Consider the following 23,351-nt stretch of genomic DNA (forward strand, 5'->3'; position numbering starts at 1 on the left):
AAAGATAAAGAAATCTAAAAACCCTGTACTAAGAGGAGAAGTAACGCGAGAAAAGAAGACGACCATTAGTCGTCCCATGAGAAAACGATCATTAGAAAAGGCATCTCCTCGACCAAGTGATCCATCTATTGATTCTATTCCAACTAAATTTGAGATAAGTTAGCTGGGAGGGTTCGCACAAAGGTCTAACAACATGGAATGTTAAGCTTCATTAACCCAAAAAACTGATGTAATTTAATTGGTTACAAATTGTTTTTTTTTATGAGATTAATTGGTTACAATTGGTGACGGCAAGTGGTTGCGGGCATGGGTGGGTGTGCGGTTAGAAGTTTTAACCCATGGCCGCCCATGAAAACTTGTCGAGTTGTGCCTGAAACAGGCGTATATAGTCCTCGATGGACTCGGGTACGTGTGGGGTAGATTCGGGCTCATGGACGTATTTCCCACACCTATAGTTTTTTTTTTGTTGAACACACCCCTATAGCTAGAGGTTTTTTTTTTTTTTTTTGTTGAGAAAACAAGGAAAAAAACGAGACTACTACTAAACCTCCGCCAGCGAGAGAATCGACGACCATGTGGATCTTTCCATCTTCCTTCTGCCCCATTTTGCTAGCTTGTCTGCATCTTTGTTGTTGTTTCTCGAGATGTGCCTGAAAGAGATGTAGTCGAATTTACTCCTGATCTTTCCGATTTCCTGGAGATGCATCTCTGACTGCCAGTGGATCGTGGCTCTTTTGCTATTTATGTTGTTGATTAGATTTTGGTTGTCATTTTCTATGAGGATCCGTTTGATTTGAAGGTTTTCCGTCCATTGTAATGCTTTGAGAATAGCTAGATATTCGCATTCCTCTGAATTCTGGCCTCGAATATAATCCGCTAATGCCATCACGAAATTGGAGTGTCCATCGATCATGAAGCATCCATAACCTGCTGGCTCCTGTGCCGACGTAAACGATGCATCCACTTTGACTATCATATAATTGCCCTCCGGCGCTGGCTCAGAATGTTCTATGGTTTTGCATTTAGTGTTCGGTTAAGCCGTCACCGTTGCTATTGTGTTCTTTATCACCGCTATAACCTGCATTGGGGATTGGTCCTTTCCTGCAAAATTTTTTTTCACATCTCGCCTTCCAAATGAAGTATATAATTTTCGCAAATAATATTACTTGTTCTTCTTCTAAGTCTTTCCATTGGGTAATCCATTCGCCTAGATTGTCAATCTTATCTGAATGTACGTGAAAATGAAACCAGATTTGTCTAGCATATGCACACTTAAGGAGTATATGAGATATTGTTTCTATTTCATCACAGTAGGTACAATTAGTGATGTTGCCTATATATTTTCCAATTCTATCTCTTACCGGTAGACTGTTTGTACAACATTTCCATAAGAATAATTTAATTCTGGGAATAGTTTTGAGTTCCCAAATGAAGTTCCATTTGATCAAATCCCTTTCCTGGTTGTTTTGGTTGTTTTGTCGTAAAAAGTGGTACATCGATCGTATAGAAAAATTACCTGATTTTGTCAATGTCCATCTCATCGTATCCTCGTTCGTTTCCTGTAAGTTAATACTAAGAATAGCATTGCATATATTAGGTTCAAATATTTGCGATATAACATTCTTGTTCCACTTGTTATTAAACATCAGTTGAGATACCATCTCTAACTTGCTATTGTAATTATTCGAGATGGGCGGGGGATAGTTTGGAATCCAGAAGTCATTCCAAATATTCACCTTGGTGCCTTTATGGACCTCCCAAAAATTAACTTTGACACCTGATCATAATGTTTAAAAATAGATTTCCAAAGCCAGGAATGAGTTTGATTGGCGGCTCTAGGTTTAGGCTGTTTAGGAAAGTATTTACACTTCAGGAGCCTAGCCCAAGGAGCCTCTGGATTTTTCAGTGTTCTCCACACTAATTTACTGAGGAAAGCTTGGTTATCAATCGTAGGTAGTCTGAATCCCAGGCCACCTTCTTTCCTGGGTCTGCAAATTTGGGACCATTTGATCGTATGAATGGTCTTTGATTTTCCCCACCAAAAAGACCTTTGCAAGATCTCAATGCGGTTGCTTATGCCCTTTGAAATGGCAAAACATTGCATTTGGTATCGGGGAACGGTCGCCGCTATGGTGGAAACCACAATCGAGCGGCCAGCTTGGGAGAGTAAATTTGTATGCCACTTAGAAAGTTTATTCTGGATTTGAGAAATCAGGGAGGAGAAGACTTGTTTTTTATTGGCTCCGATAAATAGATGAGTGCCTAAGTATTTGTCCAGATTGGAGGATTGATGCACTTTGAGATTGCGAATGATCATGCGTTTAAACTTGGGGTGGGTGTTTTTGGAGAAAAAGATAGTAGACTTGGAGTTATTGATCATTTGACCCGAATTCGTGCCAAAAATATCGTGGATGTTCATTAAGTTGTTGATATTGTCGAGTGAATTTCTGCCGAATATAATGCAATCATCCACGAACAACAAATGTTTAATGGACAGATTGGAGTTGGGAATAGGGAAGCCAATGAATTCAGTGAGGTTACTACTACTCTCAAGTAGTCTGCTCAGCCCTTCCATTGCCAGAGTAAAAAGAAAGGGGGATAGGGGATCCCCTTGTCTAATGCCTCTAGAGACATTGAAAGAGGGGCCCGGTCTCCCATTAATGAGGACAGCCATAGAGGAGGTGGCAATGCAAGAGTGAATCATATTAATCCGCTTATCTGCAAACCCCAGCCTCGACATTATAAGTTCAAGATAGGACCATTTTACCCGATCAAAGGCTTTCGACATATCCAGCTTGAGCCCAAAGTAGCTTTTTGAACCACGCGTCTTTTTAAAAGAGTGCGCTAGCTCCTGGCTGATGATGATATTATCCGTAATTTGTCTTCCCGGGACATAAGCCGCTTGAAAAGGGGAGATCAGCTTAGGAAGAGTGCTTTTGAGCTGGTTGGCTAGGATTTTTGCAATAGTTTTGTAAGTGGTATTAAGCAAGCTGATCGGTCTGTAATCCGAGGTGTACTGCGGTGTCTTAGTTTTGGGGATCAGACAAATATGAGTGTGATTGGACATCTCTGGGAGGAAATGATACTGGAAGAAATTTTTGACCACATGTTCCATATCCGTACTGACAGTATTCCAATTGGCTTGATAGAAGTAAGGGGGATATCCGTCGGGACCCAGAGCTGCATCTGATTTAAGAGAGAACACTGCGTTTTTGATCTCCTCATTATTTGGCGTCGCTGTTATCATCCTATTTTGAGCTTCCGTGATTTGAGTAGAGAAGAGACTCAGAAAGTTGTTATCCACAACATGACCATTTGTGGTGGATATAGTCTTAAGATTAGATTGGAAGATTTTGGCTATTTCATTGTGCTCATAGGTCCAAGAGTTATCTTCCTTTTTAATTGTCATGATTTGGTTTTTCCTACCTCTATGAATCGCTTTCGAGTGAAAGTATTTTGTATTTCTGTCTCCTAGTTGAATGTTGGCGATTCTCGATTTTTCGCGCCACAGGCTTTCTTGTTGATTATAAGCTTCCTCCAGTTCTTTAGAGAGTCTGTGGAAAGTGTCTTGGTCTCTGATCCGTTGGATATGATTAGTCAGATTCTTGATCTTGTTTTCAATATGCCCAAATACGTCTTTATTCCACCTCGAAAGATGCCTCGCCAACTTATTAAGCGACAGCTGAATATGAGGGGGGTTGGAAGTCCATTTCTCTTGAATGAAATTGCTGCACTCTGGGTGTGACATCCAGGTGCGAATAAACTTAAACGGTTTGGGTCCTAGTCAGGTTTAGGATTAGTTGTCAGCAGTATGGGGTTGTGGTCAGATCCTACCCCCGGGAGATGAATGAGATTGGTTCCAGGGAATTCTATTAACCATTGTTCATTGGTGAGCGCCCGATCTAGCCTCTCTTGGATCAGATTTCCCGAGCATTGTCTATTCGACCATGTGAAAGGGTAACCATTGAAACCCACATCTCGGACTCCTAAATTGTTTATCATGCTTTTTATACTTTGAACATGGGCATGGAGATTTCTATTGCCTCCCATTTTCTCATCCGGGTGCAGAATAGTGTTTAGATCCCCTATGATGACCCATGGTAAGTTATTATTTGGCGCTAAACTAACCAAAGTCTTCCATGGGTCCATGCGATTATTTTTATAGGGGCACCCGTAGAAACAAGTTAAAGTAAAGCTAGAATTATCAGTCATAAAAGAGCCTCGAGCCTGAATTATGTTTCTATCAGCATGCACTATCTCCATCTCAATGTTCTTAGTCCAAAAAAGGCCAACCCCCCCCCCCCCGCTTTATTATTAGGCTCCACTGTGTACTGAGTGTAGTCCATACCCAGATTCAGAAGTTTGTTAATATTAGTGTTCATACATTTGGTTTCGGAAAGAAATATAACCTCAAGTTTGTGTTCTCTAATTAGGGTCCACAAATGTTTTCTGTTAAGAAAGTTGCCGCACCCTCTAACATTCCACGCTAGGGTGGATCATCCAGACTTAGGCTTATCCATACAAGGCCAATTGCACTGGAGTGCATATAAAACCAGAACCAAGCACCACAATCTACGGCCGATTCTGTGAGCACCACAGAAACCCGGCTTACACACACCCCTAACTCAAAGTCTTTAATACTAAGGGCACTCCTGATAACCAAACAAGAGGAGAAAAAAACCAATGCAAGAGAAATACAGAGAGATAACACTAAAACAAAGACCCAACTAACTATTCAGTCCATAAAAGATAGGAGATAAACACACCACAGGACTCAGCTGGTACTCTGGCAAGAAGACCAAAAGGGAGACCTTGTCTCAATGTCTATACCATTGAGCAAGGCAAGGTCTCCGATTACCCTCCAAACCTCACAGTGAAAGGAGCCAATTCTTCTTGCAAGTGTACCAACCTAAACACAAAAGCCAGAACTAAAAACAAAGGAGCCAACCACAAGACCACCAACTAAACACTACACTAACAAAACTAACAAACTAAGGACCCGACCCCACTAAAGCAGACTCGAACTACATACTAAAAGAAGTAGACTACTCGGGTAGATGGTAGTCCTCTGCCTCCTCCCTGTTGGTCATGATGTCCAAGCTCCTGTTTAAAAACAAAGATTCCTCCAACATTCTTTGATCTTCCACCGAGTCTTCTGAAGGGTCTGATGAGATAGAATGGTGACTCGAGCTAGCTCTAGTACGCTTACCAGTAGGGGAGAAGAGTTGATGTGGCGGTATAGGATGATGGACTGGGGATGGGGGAGGTGCTACTGGCTCAGGAATAGTAGGAGTATAATCTGGAGACAACACAATGGTGGTATCTATAGGATCTTGGTTGGATTCTTCTTCCTCAGAAGAGTCAGGATTGATAGAGGGACAGTGGGTGAGAGGATGTTCTACAATCCTACATTGTTGACATATCGCTCCAGGGAACTTCTGATAGCTCAACTTAATCTCCATCTCCCTGTCCACAAAGATGGGATTGAAGACAGCAAGGAGTGGAGTTCTCACATCGTACAGGAAATGCACACGAATGATTTGGTTGTTGACAAACCCTAGGTTCCTTGGTTTTATCTTAATAATTTTTCCCATCCGTTCGAAAATGATCTCCAAGTCCACCCTGTTTTGGATAGCAAGAGGGAGGTGATAAAGCGTGCACCACATTGGTTCATAATATAAATCATGCACATCCTCCGTAAGAGGAAAGTCGACTTGTTTTAACACCACCATCATCCCCCTCATAATCCAGGGTCTTCCAAAATTCAAAGTGTTGAGGATAAATAGACTCTTAGGTTTGATTAAGAAAATGTTAATGGGTCCATCTACCTCAAAGTAGTCGCAATCCCTAAAGAACCTGGATTGCGGATAGAGGAGTCTCTTGAGTTGGTTTAACGAAGCAGCATAAGGACAGCACCACCTTGCTACGAAGCCTTGATTGATCGGCTGTAGCTCCTGATTTGTTGAGGGTTTGGAGTATCTAAGAGAGAGTCTTCCTCTTTTGGCTATGGCATAGTGGGTGGCCATCGAAACAGATGAGAAGGTTAAGAGAGAACTGTGGAGAAGTGAGAGCAAGGAGACGAAGGTGTTCAGAAGGGAAGGATGAACTCTAAAGACAGAGAACAGGAGAATGGTGGTTAACTGGGAGATGGTCGGCTGTTTATAAAGATTGGAAGAGCTTGGCATCCAAAATACCATGATTGTCTTGCATGCAAGGGGATTGGTGGAGGGCTTACTACCCGAGCTGTCTACTCAGCCTAAAATGACTCTTGACATCCCTCTCGCCCGTGAAAACCTAAATCTCCTCAACTACTACCTAAATTACAACCAGATAAAACAAAAACTAGAGAGAAGATGAATAGTAATGATGAGCAGCGGAGTTAAAGGGTACTTATCACAAGGTTTGGCATGCATGAATGCATTTACTGACGTCGGCCCTCTGTCTTTGGTTGGATTAGCGTCTGCTTATTCCTTCTTCCAACCAATCTTGCGGTTCTTCTCTTGGGAATACACGCAGTTTTGTTGGCGTGTGAGATCCAGACTTAATGATGAATGATCTTTGTGTTTATTACTCCGATGGGAATAGTAGGGGTTTCTTTAATTGTTGCTGACTAATTAATGGTGAAAAGCTTGACTAGTGATGAAGGAAGAGTAATGGTGTTGAAGGTGATTGCGGCTAGGTTTTTCGAAAAAGAGAGAGGAAAAAACCTAATCAAGGTGACGTCACCCTGGACGTTCTCTCTCCTCAAAAAACCCCTCCAAATGTCCTATAGCTAGAGGTGGATAGTGGAAAAATAAATGGTATTTGAGTTTTCCACCCAAAAAATCTTAATCGAAAAATTCTCTTGTTTCCGAGTGTGGCCGTCGATTAAGGGGGGGGTAGTGGAGCAAGACTTTCGCGGACTCTTGAGAGTCCGCGAAAGTCTGAGGCATTCAAATCCAGACATTTGAGAGTCCACGAAAGTCTGAGGCATTCAAATCCAGACATTTGAGAGTCCACGAAAGTCTGAGGCATTCAAATCCAGACATTTGAGAGTCTATGAAAGTCCGAGGCATTCGATTGTAGACAAAATATGTCCCAGACTTTGGTGGACTTCATAGTTTGATGAATTTGTGAAGGATTTGGAACAAATTTGGAAGCCAAAATGTCTTTCAAAAAACAAGAGACATTTGAAGTCCATCATGTGATCAAAAAACAATAATAATATTAAAATAATAAATGTCTACCAAATGTCCATCAATGTCCACAAATATTCACAGATGTTTACGAAAGTCGAAAAATATATTTTTGAAATGTTAGTATAAATATATTATTTCATGTGATTAAACAATAATAATAATATTAAAATAATAAATGTCTACCAAATGTCCATCAATGTCCACAAATATTCACAGATGTCTACGAAAGTCGAAAAATATATTTTTAAAATGTTAGTATAAACATATTATTTCATGTGATTAAACAATAATAATAATATTAAAATAGTAAATGTCTACCAAATGTCCATCAATGTCCACAATATTTACAGATGTCTACGAAAGTCGAAAAATATATTTTTGAAATGTTAGTATAAATATATTATTTCATGTAATTAAAAAATAATAATAATATTAAAATAATAAATATCTACCAAATGTCCATCAATGTCCACAAATATTCACAGATGTTTACGAAAGTCGAAAAATATATTTTTGAAATGTTAGTATTAATATATTATTTCATGTGATTAAATAATAATAATAATATTAAAATAATAAATGTCTACCAAATGTCCATCAATGTCCACAAATATTCACAGATGTCTACAAAAGTCGAAAAATATATTTTTGATTAGCACAAATATAATATGCATTACATATTTTGTCAATGGACTCAAGATCTTAAAATGTCCCCAGGACATTTTGTCTATGGATCAAATGTCTTGAAATGTCTATAAAGACATTTTGTCTACAAACTCTCAATGTCTTGAAAATGTCTATGAACACATGTTGTCTATAATAACTCATCCGAAATGTCTTGAAATGTCTACGGGACATTTTGTCTATGAAAGTCTGTGAAAGTCCCGCTCCACTACCCCCCCTAAATCTAATGAAAAGGAACTCGTCGTGGGCGCCTCCAACGAACCCTCTATCGTACCGTTCAAATCCTATTACTAGATTCGACCCAGTCTCCCTCCGAGCTCCCCAACTCCGGAAGAAACCCTAAACTCGCCCTAACTCCTTATATATACTCTGCAAAACCTTACTTCACATATTCCATCAAAGCCTCGCTTATCTTCTTTCTAGGGTTTGTTCGTACTTCTTTCATTTAGCTCTGCTTCTAGTCTTATTTTTTTTTTTATTAAGCTTCCCCAAAGCTTGAATTCTGTGTTTTCCCCTTTCATTATTAAGAAAGTTTGAATCTTTTAGGTCTAAAACTCCCTATGAAGATCATGTACAAGAAATTAAAGTAGTGGCCTGATTTCTATTGATGAGTTCTTGTTTCTGAGGGGTTTTAAAATTTTATGATGATTTGTTTTTTAAGTCTCTGATGATGATTTCAATTATAACTTTCGTTCTTCCGAGATAATCCATGCGGAAAGATATGGAGACCTGAACTGAAGAGACTTTCAAAGTCATTTTTTTTAGCATTTAATTAGGGTTTTCCTTTTAACCCCATATGAGATTGATAGAAATTGTTTGAAATTTGATTTGATCTAGTTTTTAGGTTATGGGGGGTGAAATGTTACAAGGGTAAATATTAAGTCTCTAATGATGATTAAAACAAAACTTTCGTTCTTCTGAAAGATTGAAAAATCATGAGGAAAGTAATTGGAGACCTGAACTGAAGAGACATTAATATTACCTACATTTTTAAGTTCAACAGAGGAAAGTTAGGGTTTTTTTAATTTCTCTGTTTTGATTTTTGGGGAATTTTTAGGGTTAACCCATCATTCGATTAATTTGATTGTTTATTTGGAGAAGAGAAAATAAGGGGGACAGTGACGATTGATTTGAAAGGTCTCGTTCGACGTAATGGATGGATAACATCCTTGCCGACCATTCTATATATCACCACCCATATTCTGAGTCCCCATCTTTCATTCTCTAAATATATTTCGATTGTAAAATTAGGGTTCATTTTCTAACATAGCTTTTAAGAATCATTATATTTGGTACGGTATCGACAAACATGAATATGAATTGAACAAATTACCATTACATATACAAACTGACATTAATGCATACAAACTAACATAATTAAATGCATCTTGGGCTCTAAACATCTTATAAAGACCTTATAAAGACCCTCCATCATATACGTTTTAGACCCTAAAGGTCTATTTGATACATTAGAAAATTAGGTTGGAAAATCATGGCCATCCACATGTGAAAACCATGTAACAACATGATGTGCCTTTAGAGAACTTCCTCATATTTTCTTTGTTATAAAAATTGAATTTTTGTAATAAATTTTGATTTTATATACCATAGAGAACAAAAGTCTCGTATTGTTGTAAAACAATCTCACATTAGTGGTGAGATGGATTGTACTATTCATCTTAAGAGGATAAACATCATTTCTTAGTGAGGCTTTTTAAAATCTTGAAGTCCAGGTGTGTTAAAGCGTACAATATCACTATGGTTCGCACCATCATATAATACGTTACCAGCACGATTCGCTCTACTTTGTTGTGGGCGTGAGAGAGTGTGTTGTGGGCGTGGGAGGGTGTTGTAAAGCAATCTCACAACGGCCATATTTGGGGTGGATCTCCACCCCACTTCTTTTTATTTTTTTTAATTTTTTTTTTTTAACTATTGTTTTAAATTTGTTTGACCAATCATTTCTCTAATTTTTAATTTTTTTATCTTTTCAAAATTACTTCTCTCTCTCTAACATAATATTAAATTTCAATTTTATATTTAAAATTAATAATTTATAGTTGAAAATTGAAATTAAAAGTCCGCACACGTACATTACACACGTACATAATTTAGATTTGGGAGCCCCGACGTTGGAATTGAGAAAAAGCCCGGGGCTCCTAAAAATCAAGGGCTCCCAAAATTGGGAGCCCGAGCCCCACATTGGACTTGCCCTTATTTTAGAATTTTTTGTTTCAACCCACCAAAGCCACCACCAACCGACAACATCACCACCAGCAAAACCACCACCACCCCGATGCAAAGCACATCACCACAACCACCACAAAGCACAACACCGCCACCAACCACCAGAAACCACACCACCTCAGAGTACATCACCACCACCAATTGAACAACCTCAGAGTATACCACCAGCTAGACCGCCACCACCACTTGCCAGACCGCCACCACAATCACAAAATAGATCACCACGCATCAAGAAGATTGGTAAACAATTTTTACAAGTCTTTTGGTGGTGGTGGTAAACCCTTTGTAGATCTATTGTTATAGAGAGAGAAAAAAAACGACTGACAGAGAGAGAAATGAACCCATTGCCGATCTACTACGAGAGAAAGCAATTGAACTCTTTGTCTGAACGATTGAGTGAGAAAGAAGGAGAACGATTGAGTGAGAGAGAGATGGAGGCAGAAGTTAGGGTTTCTTGGAGAAATAGGGAGAAAGGAATTGGGATTTTATTTTGAGAAAGATAGCTAGAGAAATAGGGTTTTAAGCTTAAGTTCTATTTGTTCAAAATATGAGATAAGAGTAATGTCAACGTAGAAATTTAGACATAATGATTCACAAAAATTCTAACTCGTAAAACAATTAAGCCAATTCAGATATAGCCAATTCAGATTTAACCAATTCAGAAACCTATTTTCTCTCTTGTTTATAGCAACTGGATTTCTGTGAATAATCTCTCGTATCGATGGGAAAATTCTACTGTTAACAAGGTTCATCATTTCTCGATTTCCTTCTTGAGGTTCATAACCTTCATCTTATGTTGTATCAAAACTTAAAATGTCTATAAAATACTCTAGATCTAATATGAAGGCAAGTTTGCTAAACCTAGATCATATTTACTTTTTCCACATGACGAAATGAAAAATGCACAAGCCAAACATTGTTTATTTGTTACGGTGTTTGTCATAGGTAAATGGTACAATGCTGAACAACTCCTTTTATATTAATTGATTAACACGAACGTGGAAGCTCTCATCCAAAAAGCAGGCGCCAAACATCATATCATAGAGTACGTTGTAGAAACAAACGTAGTATCACTATTTTGATTAGTGTTTCAATAAACTAATTGTAGTTCGGTATATTTTATCTTATTTAAAACAAAAAAAGAGTTAAAAGCAATAAAAATAAGAGAAAATGGTTGTTTGAGTCAAAATATTTTACATAATAATTAAAAGAACTTTTTTTTTTGTATTGTCTAAAAGTTGACAAAATATTATGACTAATGATATATAAAGTTTAAAATAATATAGATAATTACTAATCAGGTCAATTTATACTTTTTTTATCTCCAAAATACCCTTGCCTACAAAAACTAAACCGTGCAAACCCGAAATTGAGTTCTTCTCTTTCTCTCTCCAGAAATTAGGGTTCTTCTTTTGTTCTTCTTTTGTTCTTCTTTGTGTAGATTCGAAGCTCAGTGAAGAAGGATGATTGTCAGATAAAGCAGGATGATTATCGGAGATAAGTTAGGGTTCTTCTTCTATTAGAGATGCGTTCATGAGAGGACAGCCATTGCTGCGAAGTCTGGTGTTCTTACGAATCAATATTCCTTCCAAAATATACAGAACAAAATTTGTGGAATCTGGTAAATTCAAATCCATATTCTCCACTATAATTGTTGGAGATAATTTTGGGTTTGGATCATCACGAGAATATTCGCTGGTTGCCCTAGGTGTTGCTGGTGATAATGGTGTTGCTGAAATTCATGGAAGAAGGTTCAATTGGTGATGTTAATTGTATGTAAGAAGATTCAATTTGGTAAAATCAAATCTTACATTGCTGCCACTTCCCATTATTGAAACTGAATTTCATCAAAACTCTCATGTTGGATGTGGTTTGGTTAATTTGTATTCTAAGTGCGGTCTGGTATCTTGGATGCAAGGAAAGTGTTCGAAGAAATTCCTAAACCAGATTTGGTTCTTTGGAACACTATGATATAAGGTAGAATTCCAGTTTTTCTTTAACTATGCTGATAGTAGCTTCTTCATCAATTCGAAGACTTTTTTTGTCAAAATTAATTTTGAGTTAAGTGAATTCCAGTTTTTCTTTAACTATGTTGATAGTAGCTTCTTCATCAATTCGAAGATTTTTTGTCAAAATTAGCACTACTAGTGCATGATAGATGTTCAGTGAATTCCTCTGTTCAATGAATTTTGAGTTCAAATTTTCTATACCATTCTTGGTAAAGAATAAAACAACCATAGAGATTAGATGAGAGGTTTGAAGATGGAAGGCACAAAATTTGTTTCAATTTTTTCATCATTTGTTGACGAAGAAACAAGTCCTATAACGTGTTGGTCTTCAAGTCGTATATTTGTATTCGTTATGTAGTCATTTAACTAATTTGAGTCAAATTGATGGAATCGGTCATAGATCCAAATATGAATCGGTTTTTGAAGCAATTCATGGAAGGAGATTGAATTGAATCGCGATTAGATAGTTCTCATGTAAACTTGAATCGAGATTGATTGAATTCGAAGTTTCAAGATCTGAATATGTTTGGAAACTTGCTAAACGACATAATTCCATCGTTATAATGACCCTGTAAATATGTATTTTGGAGTTGATGTTATTATAAATGATGACCTTGTAAATATGTATGGGAGGTGCGGTGATACCAACATAGCTCATGAGGTGTTTGTCGAAATGACTGAAAGAAACTTTCTCTGATGGACAACTCTCATGAATGGGAGTTATGGGTGTTGTTATGGTTGAATATACTATGATTTTTATGTAAACAAAACCAGTTTTAGAAGCTTTTGGTGGTCTATCTGTTGTGTTTCATGGTAGTACTTTCTATATTAACATTATAAAACACACCAAGAACTTTCATCATCTATAATGCTAAAAATATAAATTTATACCACCGCGATTTTTTTAACATCTTGAATCATGTTAACAAAATTAGTTTGTGGAAGATAAGCTTTTGAGTTTGTAATATTACAAATGTATGAAAAATATAAGTTTATTCAAGGTGGACATAAGGTGTTTGATGAATTTCCTATTAGAGAAGGTGTTTGATGTAAGTTTACATTATGCAAACACATGTTTGCAGATCAGATTGTTGCAACCACGTTTGCATAACAGATTGTTGCAGACAAGTTTGCATAACAGATTGTTGCAAACACGTTTGAATAACAGATTGTTGCAATCACGTTTGCGTAACAGATTTTGCAAACACGTTTGCATAACAGATTTTTGCAAACACGTTTGCAGAAAAATGTAAAGGAAAAAAACGCCGTTTTTTCTGGATTTTTTTTTTTGAAAAAAAGTATTGAAAGTGGATCTTGTTAGAAAACTAATGAAAAATCATTTCTAAATATATAATTTTTATAGAAATCCGACATCTCAAACAAAAGTTATATCGATTTAAAGTTTAAAGAAAAATAAAAGAATTTAGTTACACAAAATGACAAAAAGGGGTATTTTAGTATTTGCACACTTTTTGACCTGAATAATAATTTTCAAATGTTTTGTGTTTTTCTACTCATTTTCAATATTATTTTGACCTTTTTAGAAATTACTAATTGCAAAAAATAAATTGTGAGTTAGATCCTCATTGAAAATTCACCAAAAATTTGGTGAAGATTTCCGCTTGGTGGAGTTTCTGGGGTTCTTCCTAGGAGATATTCAAAGATGTAATTTGGGTGATGGCATCTTATAGACCGGAGGAGGTTGCTCTATTTGTGACGGAACTTAAATGATAGGGGGTTTAGAGCATCTCTAATGCAAAGCTTAAAAATCTCTATTTGACTTAGAGCATCTCCAATGCAACACTCAACAAAAACTCAATTAATCAAATGTGTCAAGTATGAGTTGAGTTTCTCTTTCCTAGGTTGCACTATTGAGATACTCAATTCAAAATTCATCTCCAATGCAACACTTAAAAAAACTCAACATTTACTTTAGATTTGCTTTTGGTTCTTATTTTAATATATAACATGTTGATGTTGACCAATTGAGATACAACAATAAATGTTGAGATACTCAAAAGAAAACTCAACAATTGAGTTTTCTTTTGAGTATCTCAATATTTATTGTTGCCACATCATATTAAGATTCTAGTTGAGTGTTGCATTGGAGAGTGTTTTTTGTCAAAAACTCAAATAGTCCTATGTGTCAAATTGAGTTTTGTAATTTGAGTGTTGCATTGGAGATGCTCTTATATGTTGAGTCTTAGTTGAGATTCTCTTTCCTATGTGAATAACTTGAGTGTCTCTAATTCAAGTCCTTCTCCAATGCAACACTCTAAAATACTCTAATAGATACACATGTCACACATACATTTAATAGGAAAAAGTGGTTGAGAAAGAAAGACTTTCTATTGGTCCAAAAATTAAATTTGATGACTAGGACACTTAAGACTCTCAAAAGATGATCTCAAAAATAGAGTTTCTAGTTGAGACATCTTAAAACTTAATGCTAACACATCATCTTAAGATCTCAATTAAGTTTTGCATTGGAGAGGTTTTTTCTCAAAAAAAAACTCTAAAGTCCTAGGTGGCACTTAAGATTTTAAGGTTGAGTCTTGCATTGGAGATGCCCTTAGCTCTATTTTGGGATGCTGTTGAAGATTAGTTGAGATGAACCCCTTTGAGATTGATAGTGCTTCACAGTAACAAAAGTGACTTGAAACTGTGGCAAGTTGGACAAATCTAGTCGCCTAAAAGAAAAATACATTGCCAATAGTTCTAACAAATGCCTTGTTAGACGTCGTAAAAAATTACTTCAAAGACATGCATTGTAAATAGTCGGCAAAATGGTAGTAAAGACGTCGCTAAAATAAGCCAAAATTGTTGAGAAGTCACCGAAAGTGACTAAAGTATTACCACAAGTAACTTCGAAGTGACACCCTAAAGTCGCTATAAACTGTTGCTGCAATTAACCTTTGAGTGTCACCAAATATAACTTCAAAGCGTTGGAAGTGACCACAAAAAACATCACCAAAACTATCAGTCACTTTGCATGGTGCCGAGGCCGGAAACTAACATATGGACGGCTAAAAATTGAAAAACTCACGAGTATTGATTTTTCTGTTTTCTGTATAACATGTAGCAAACTTTGATTGGTTTATACAATTCTTTTTTTGTTTGGGAAACCACTCTATATACTTTTCAATTATGGAGAAGATGATTTATTTTTATTTTCTTGTTTTGCGTTGAACAAAATAAAAACAGAGAATTATATTAAGCTGCGAAAATAAACATTTTTCTCTAATGCTTACCAAGCCGTGGAAAGTAAAGAAATTGAAAAGAAAAATATATTTTTACTTTAACGAACCAAACAAAGGAAAATACAGAAACTACTTCGAGTAAATGTTTCTCAGGGTAAAAGTTTCTCGGAGTAAAAATTTCTCTATATTTTTTCGTTTCCCTAGATTGCTATCAAACACAACCTTAGTGCAAACAAATTGAATCAAGTTGGATGTACTCATGTACATGTCTTTTAATAACAGCTTAGACATAGACAATAAGCATTCATGTCGAGGACCATTTGAGATGCTATTTGGCCCGACAAAATATATAGTCCCAACAACGCAAAATTTTGACATCAAGATAACGTCATGTGCATATTTGTTTAATTGTTTTATAAGACCAGCTCGGTCCATGTTAGTCGGGTCAAATAGCATGGTTGTTTGAGTTTTAGATTAGACTAGTCCCATGGAGTACTTTGAATAGTAAAAAAAAACATGTGCTTCCCATGAACACGGACCTAGCTACCTGGAAGAAATTCAGAGTCCAAAACATCACATTTTGTACGTTTTCTATTAAAAAGTTGAAATATCAAAAGAAATAAAACTCTGACTTAAATCCGAGATTGTTTAATTGCATTCTAGGGTTCCACTTGGTCCATTCATCATGTTATCGTTGTCGCTGAGACATAAAAATTGTTTAATGAAAGAGTTATTTGACGTTCGGGGTAAATATAACTACTGAGTGATGGATTTGGGACATGAAAATATTTTCTTTTGTGTTTGGGGTGTGAATTAACTTTATCATCCAAAAACTAATGGCGGCTAACAATTCTTAACGTTGGTTAACCATTCCGTTAGCTAGAAATCGTGTGGTGCCCCAAACACTAATTTCTTTGAACTTTGAATGCCCCAAATACTAATTTTTTTAAACATTGGATGCCCTAAATACCAATTTCTTAAATTCAAATTCTACTAACACTAACTCTTAAATTCAGACTCTCAACAAAAAAAAAAAAACTCTTAAATTCAGACGTCCCAAACACTAGTTTTGCAATTTTTGGAAAGATATCAAAAATAAAAATAAAAGACATATTTACATAATAAAACATATTCACATAATTTTGCATATTCTCATAAATTTCATAAACTTCTTGCACAAATCTACATATCACAGATACCGAAACCACTAAATCTGATCGTATGCATTCATCTATTAATTTACACACAAATTGATTTAAAAAATAATCATCCATACACATTCAATTGTTCAACAACATATAAGTACAAGTATATTAACTTTAAATAATATCTAACAATTTTCAAGTAACTAATTATTCAAAAAGACAAAAAGAAGTTAGATTCACGTAACTAATCAGTCTCCTTAACAAAAAAAACGCAGCTAATCAGTCTTCCCATTACCACCGACACATCCACCTGGAGGACCAAATGAAGTTAGATTTTCACAAGCTAGCTTAAACTTTCCACTACTATGGACACCTTTCTCTACAACTCTTGGTCATGGAGACACTAGTATCCTCGTTAAAAAAAAAATATAATAATGCAAAAAAGAAAATCTAAAATCTAAAACCAAAACCCTAAATTGGTTTGGAAGAGAGCTTGTAGTAAATAAGTGGAGAGAAAAAAAAAACACACAAACCCTATTGTAGAAAAAAAATAATCCTGAGAACCGTCTTCCATTTCCACCCTCAAATGTCAATCACAGGAGAAGACCTTTTTTTGTCTTTTTTTTTTTCCTTTTTTTGTCAAGTGGGAAGGTTCTTTTGTCTGTTGCATCTTGGGCTCTTTTTTCCTCCACATTTTAAAGGGGATATGTAAAATTTTCAAAATTTTCTGGAAGGTCTGCCGGACGAACTCCGGCGAAGGGAAACCCCCTTCGCCGGAGTTTAGAGAGAGAGAGGAGATGAATTTCTTTTTTTTTAGAGAGAGAAGAGATGAAATAAGAATTTTTTTTTTTTTTTTTTATGTTTGAAGGTCGCCGGCCGGAAAATTGACCGGCCGGCGACCTTTGCCGGTGAAGTGGCAAGAAGATGAGGGGGCAGAGAGAAGAGATGAGATGGAGGAGAGAGAGAAGAGGTGAGGTGAGGTGGAGAGAGAGGTGAGGTGGATGCTTTTATTTCCTTCTAACAACTTACAAAATAAAATTGTCAAAACAAAATTGACCAAGTTTTCACACCTCGGAAACTATTTAGCTTTTCCCAAAGCACTGGCCTAAAGTTAATGTGTGCCCTACACTAAAAAAAAAAAAAAAATAACATGTTTGTAGTTCAAACTCATCACTGAGTACATATATTTGTCCTATAAAAGTTAAGGCTTTAGTGAAATAATAATATCTAGTTTATTGATAGATATATAGAGTAAGAAAGCAGCCCAATTGACTTTCTATCATCACATGGCAAATATTTGAAAAGAAAAAGAAAAAAAAAATCAAAACTTTGATCTGTTTAGGGATGGATAAGATAGATGTATGTCTAATCTTTGTAGCAATATTTGCATTTGTGGTTGTTGAGGCTGGTACTAGCAGTTTTACTCATAAGTATCATCATCATCTATTGGGAGAAGATAAGATTGGGATCTATGAGCTAAAGAAGGGAAATTTCTCACTCAAATTCACAAACTTGGGTGCAACTACTATCTCAGTTGTTCTTCCTGACCGTTCAGGTTTCCAAATCTCTCTCTCTCTCTTTCTCTTTGTTTCTTTCTCTCTGTTTTCTATCTCTCTTTCTTACCACCATTTGTTTCTCTTTCTTCTTCTTTGGAACAGGGAAATTAGCTGATGTTATTCTTGGATTTGATTCTGCTGAATCATATTTGGTGAGTTTTACTACTAGTCCCTACTTTTCCCCTCTCTCTCTCCAAACTACCAGCGTTTTTAGTAGTCTGTAGTACGGCCGGGGAAAACCCCTTTTAGTCGGATACCGGCAACGGATACCGGCCACGGACACGTAAGTCCGATCAAACCATCTGACATTAGAATATGTGTAATATATGTGCGGCCTGCTAGAATTAGCAGCATGATGAGTAGGGGGTGGAATGTATAGCCTGAAAGCCCGAAACCTGATCTTGAACGATCGAATCCCTGTGAGAAAACAGGTGAGCCCGAGCCCTGAGCGGTGGGCCGTTAATTTTATTGGGGTGGGCACCTTTCAAAATTTGCCTACCTGCGTGTTACGCCCCGAGCAGTCGAGCACCAAGCGTAGGTTACTACATACTATGCCAGAGGACCAAGCTTGAGAGACCAAGCTCGAGAGAGGTTCCAGCTTAAGAAACCCAAGTCTATAGGCACCCCATATCTATTTGGTAGTTACTTGTAGTTTCTAGAAGACTAAGACCCTAAATGGACCGACCATGGAGTTGAACAATGGACTTCTTCAAACCGTTGTATGTTTCGGGCGTTAGGGTTTATGGCCTTTCAATACATGGGTGTGGCTGAATAATAACCATCTAATTAAGTTAAGATTGATACTTTGATCATCAATAACTCATGTATTAGGAGTCTGGTTTGAGAACTCTTTAAGCTTAAGAGCTCACCGAAGCAAATACACCAATATGTAAAACTAAGTCGTCAGATAAATGGAGTTCCCACGGAACCTCGAAAATGTTAACAACAAGGGAAAAGTTAAAGTTACAAAAGATTGTTCCCAGCTGATGTGACGGTTGTGGTTTGAAACTTTAACCAAATCTAGACCATCCAGAGATGAATATTACAACCGCCACATCAGCTGGGGACTTTCTTTTGTCAAAATCCTTTGTAACTCTAGCATCTCCCTAACAACAAATACCAATTCAAAGTTCTATTTCTATGTAGAAGAAAATGAGGCCCCTATGTGGTGGGCCCTATGCGAGCGCATGACTTGCACCCCCAACCACAAGCTACTGTTTAAATAGCACCTCTCTGAAGCACTAGCACCCCCACGGGCCACGGCATGTTATTGAATAGCCATAACCCCTCCACTTTCAGAATGCACCTCACCCCACTCTGCCTTCCAGAATGCACCTCACCTTTCTAACCTAACTAATATACTAAACCGTTCAGTTTTCTTGTTGTTCATCGAGATTTAAGTAAGATATATTTGTTCGACTTTCTTGATCCTATTGGTTACTGACATTTGTGGTTTTCGATCTTTAACGATCTTCGTTGCTATAGTCTTTTATTCTACAAAGTTTGTGTTTAATTATTCTTTTAGTCTGAAAAGCCAGCTACCAGTACCCATTAGGCCCAAGATGTGCTAACCTCCACGACAAATTTGTGGAATTTCCAAAATTTGTTAGGCCTGAGTCAGTCCGACAAATTTGATATCCACTCTAGTTTACTACCTCTCCGAAACACCCAACCCGAGTCTAAATTAGTCACGGTCCCTGAAACCGGCCTATCCAAAGCCAAAATCTTACATGGACTTCCTACTTTAGAAAAGGGCCAAAATCTAGGCAGTCCACCTTGAATTCAAACTAGACAATGATTTGTAGTGCAATCCGAAAATTACCCTTTTAATAAATTCCAGTCAAATCATTATGGGAAGAAGTTGCAAAATTATAAGGAATTGTGATAATTAAATCAATTTTATGATGAATTATTGAACGACATATTTTATCAAAATTAAGAACAAAATTTCATTTTTGTAGAACAACACACCCTATTTTGGAGCAACATTGGGGCGAGTGGCAAATAGAATTGGAGGAGCTCAATTTACTTTAAATGGGACAACTTACAAACTACTCGCCAACGATGGCAAGAATATGCTTCATGGTATGTGCATCCTCAAACAATTTCCCAAATGCTATTCCTTGCTCTATACGAAGAACCAAATTTTCTCGGATGATGTTCTTGGGATCGCTGATATCAGAACAAAAGTAAATGAAACAATATGTTTTCAATTGACAGAGAACATGGATATTTCAATACTTAGTCAGTTAATTTTTAGTTGTTTGTCTATCCTCGTTCGTACTATTATTGAGAGGTAGTTCAGATAGTCTGACTATGTGTCTTATATACTATAAGTTGCATTGAGTTCCTTTTTGTGTCGAAATTTGTAGGAGGGCCTAAAGGGTTTAGCAAGGTGATTTGGAAGGTGAAAACTTACAAACAAAATGGAAATTCCCCTCACATTGCTTTCACATATAAAAGCTCTGATGGTGACCAAGGTAAGCTAGCTTGAATATTTGTTACCCTAGAAATCCAATTCCACTCATAAAAATGACATTGTTCATTTTCTATTCACAATTATTTTTTTCAGGATTTCCGGGTAAGCTTCAAGTAACGGTATCTTACACGATATTTGGAAAAAACATGTTAAGTGTAAAAATGAGAGCCAAAGCTATAAACAAGGCAACACCAGTAAACTTAGCTCAACACTTTTATTGGAACCTTGGTGGTCATAATAGTGGCGATATCTTATCAAACACCGTTCAAATTTTCGCCTCTCAGTTCACTCCGGTCGATACCAACCTTATTCCTACTGGAAAATTTTCCTCGGTTAAAGGCACACCGTATGATTTCCTCTACCCACATAAAGTTGGAAGCTTGATAAACAAACTCCCAAACGGGTACGACATTAACTACGTTATAGACGGGCCAAGTAATAGGCTCGCTCTGAAGAAAACAGCGGTCGTTTATGAGAGTAAATCTGGTCGAGTAATGGAGTTATGGACTAATGTACCAGGAGTACAGTTTTATACTTCAAATGGCTTGAAGGATGTGAAGGGGAAAGGTGGGTTTGTGTATGGAAATCATGCTGCATTATGTTTGGAAACTCAAGGGTTTCCTGATTCTGTTAATCATCCAAGTTTTCCTTCACAGATTGTTAATCCTGGTCAGACCTATAGGCATGATATGGTTTTTAGGTTTAGTACCAAGTAAGAGATTCAAATTGTGAGTTTCTCGTTTGATAAATGACTTAGTTATATAGGAGAGCTTATGTTTTTCTGTGTTTCCCATGTTTGTTATTGAGTTTTTGTTGTTGTTGTTCTACTTGATCTAAATAATGTTTCAATAAAGTTTAAGATCATTTTCTTCTTATTCTATCTTTTTGTAGTGCATCTTTATTTCGTTGCTCGCCCGGATAATGATTAGCAAATATAGTATAAAACATTCCCATCTCATAGTTAGTGGTAATATTCTTACATTTCTCGAAGACGACCCCCACGAAAGCATTTGGTAGAGATGTTTTCAATCTTAAACGCTCTAAAGATACAAAGTTCATAGAATGTTTATAAAGCTAACTACACATTGGTCCAAACCATAGTACTAGATACTCTAGATTAATGCTAAAAATGGGGCAGAGGTCCAAAAACAAGGCCTTAATAGTACTAATAGTCCACTCATTTCCCAAAATGAATAAAAAGCCTAAAAACAAATTATAAACCCACATCTAGTCCAAAAACGATTACCAGTGCACCAAATCCCATCTCTAAGAATTTTTTTTTGTTTCTTCCAACTTATGGTACATTATTCAGATAGTTTGTACATTTTTCAGAATGTATGTTCTAATTGTCTAATGATTTACAATATATACATTTTTCAGAATGTCTAAGGAATAATAATACAATGTATTTTCTTCAAGCTTCTTTTATATTTTGACCATTATTGTCGCATTGTATTAGTTGTACCACACATTACATACAATGTATACTTCATTTGTATTTTATAATTTAACCATTACTGTAAAATTGTGTAAGTTGTACCTTACATTACTTATTATGTTTTTCAAGCATTACTTATGATTCTCTATGCATTTTTCAGAATAATTGTACATTATTCACACAGTTTGTACATTTTTCAGAATGTATATTTTAATTGTCTAATGATATAAAGTTTGTACATTTTTCAGTATTTCTAAGGATCAATAATATAATGTATGTTCCTCAAGCTTCTTTTATGTTTTAACCACTATTTTTGCATTGTATAAGTTGTACCCTACATTACATACAATTTATGTTATTTAAGCTTCATAAAATATACCAAATACAATATATCAGATACAATTACACACTTAAAAATGCATTGTACAACTAACAGATACAATATACCAACATTGAATTAGAAATGCATTACATTTAAGATTCATACAAAGTCATTTATGCATAGTTCGTAACTTAATTTTTTCAGATGCTGAGAACCTAAATCGATAGGCTAAAACGGGTTACACACTTAAAAATGTGTGAGGATATGAAATCGCGCGTCAAGAAGTCAGCGGGATCGGGTCGTTGACCGGAAGTCCGACCTTCACCTGTTAATATTTTTACGGGCACCGACGACGTCTTTAAGCTTAACCTGTGACAAGAGACAAAAACACACGTGACCGTAAGATTCCCGGGACATTGAGATGATCCCGGTCTAAGGGGGCTCTGACGGTCAAGTGAGTAAACTTGGCAAATATTAAATACGAATTGTAAACCAGAGTTTGAGCTATCGAGTTAAATAAGTTATCTGAGCGAGACGATCGTTGGGAGAGAAGGTGATACAACCGCGTTGGTGTATGTGTAGGGATTTACACCCTTCTACTAGTGTTTATAGCGGAAATATGACATCTAATGTCTACACTAGTATTCCCAGGATCACATGCAAAACTAGTAATTAATCTAATGGAGATAGTAGATTACCTTAATCGTTTTTCCCTCGAACTAGTTGAATTGATTGAAGAAGACCAAGAGCTTCAAGTGTAGCTCCTCTACTTGGGACACGAGCAATCAATTTGATCTCCCACCTTGTTGTATAGCTAGCACACCAATGGTGGTTGGAAAAGAAGAACACCTTCTTCTTTGACTAGATTGATAGTAATGGGAATTAGCTCACTTTCTCCTATCTACTTGATGTGGTAGAGTAAGAAAGCTTAGAGAGAAATTCCACACCTTATTCTCTGCCCTAAGAGTGTTTATATAGAACCCTAATAAGAATCCACCTCCTTTTAGGTTTCCTAAAACACCCTTTAGAATAAGATTTAGGGAAATAGTCGAAAATAGCAACTATTGGTATTTTCTCAATTCCCTAAGGAGGA

General features: G+C 36.5%; 1 protein-coding gene and 4 non-coding genes across 5 annotated transcripts; all 5 read left to right on the plus strand.

Annotated features, from left to right (window-relative positions):
• Positions 1 to 8,415: 8,415 nt before the first annotated feature.
• Positions 8,416 to 8,493, plus strand: LOC147542999 (small nucleolar RNA R21). The gene has a single exon (XR_015224430.1). It is a non-coding gene; the product is annotated as a small nucleolar RNA R21 (small nucleolar RNA).
• Positions 8,494 to 8,522: 29 nt separating this feature from the next.
• Positions 8,523 to 8,606, plus strand: LOC147543000 (small nucleolar RNA Z159/U59). Its single transcript, XR_015224431.1, has one exon. It is a non-coding gene; the product is annotated as a small nucleolar RNA Z159/U59 (small nucleolar RNA).
• Positions 8,607 to 8,743: 137 nt separating this feature from the next.
• On the plus strand, positions 8,744 to 8,833 carry LOC147543001 (small nucleolar RNA Z159/U59). Its single transcript, XR_015224432.1, has one exon. It is a non-coding gene; the product is annotated as a small nucleolar RNA Z159/U59 (small nucleolar RNA).
• A 142-nt stretch (positions 8,834 to 8,975) lies between these two features.
• On the plus strand, positions 8,976 to 9,072 carry LOC147543002 (small nucleolar RNA Z43). The gene has a single exon (XR_015224421.1). It is a non-coding gene; the product is annotated as a small nucleolar RNA Z43 (small nucleolar RNA).
• An 8,605-nt stretch (positions 9,073 to 17,677) lies between these two features.
• LOC147543003 (uncharacterized) lies at positions 17,678 to 21,373 on the plus strand. Its single transcript, XM_086632713.1, has 5 exons — positions 17,678 to 18,018; positions 18,122 to 18,171; positions 19,981 to 20,104; positions 20,392 to 20,499; positions 20,592 to 21,373. The coding sequence occupies exons 1-5, from the start codon at positions 17,808 to 17,810 to the stop codon at positions 21,212 to 21,214; spliced, it is 1,116 nt and encodes a 371-aa protein (XP_086488839.1). The 5' UTR covers positions 17,678 to 17,807; the 3' UTR covers positions 21,215 to 21,373.
• The last annotated feature ends 1,978 nt before the right edge of the window (positions 21,374 to 23,351 follow it).

This window comes from Eschscholzia californica, unplaced genomic scaffold, assembly GCF_041429995.1.
Source record: "Eschscholzia californica isolate CP2 unplaced genomic scaffold, dmEscCali1.0.p SCAF_4, whole genome shotgun sequence".
Lineage (NCBI taxonomy): Eukaryota > Viridiplantae > Streptophyta > Magnoliopsida > Ranunculales > Papaveraceae > Eschscholzia > Eschscholzia californica.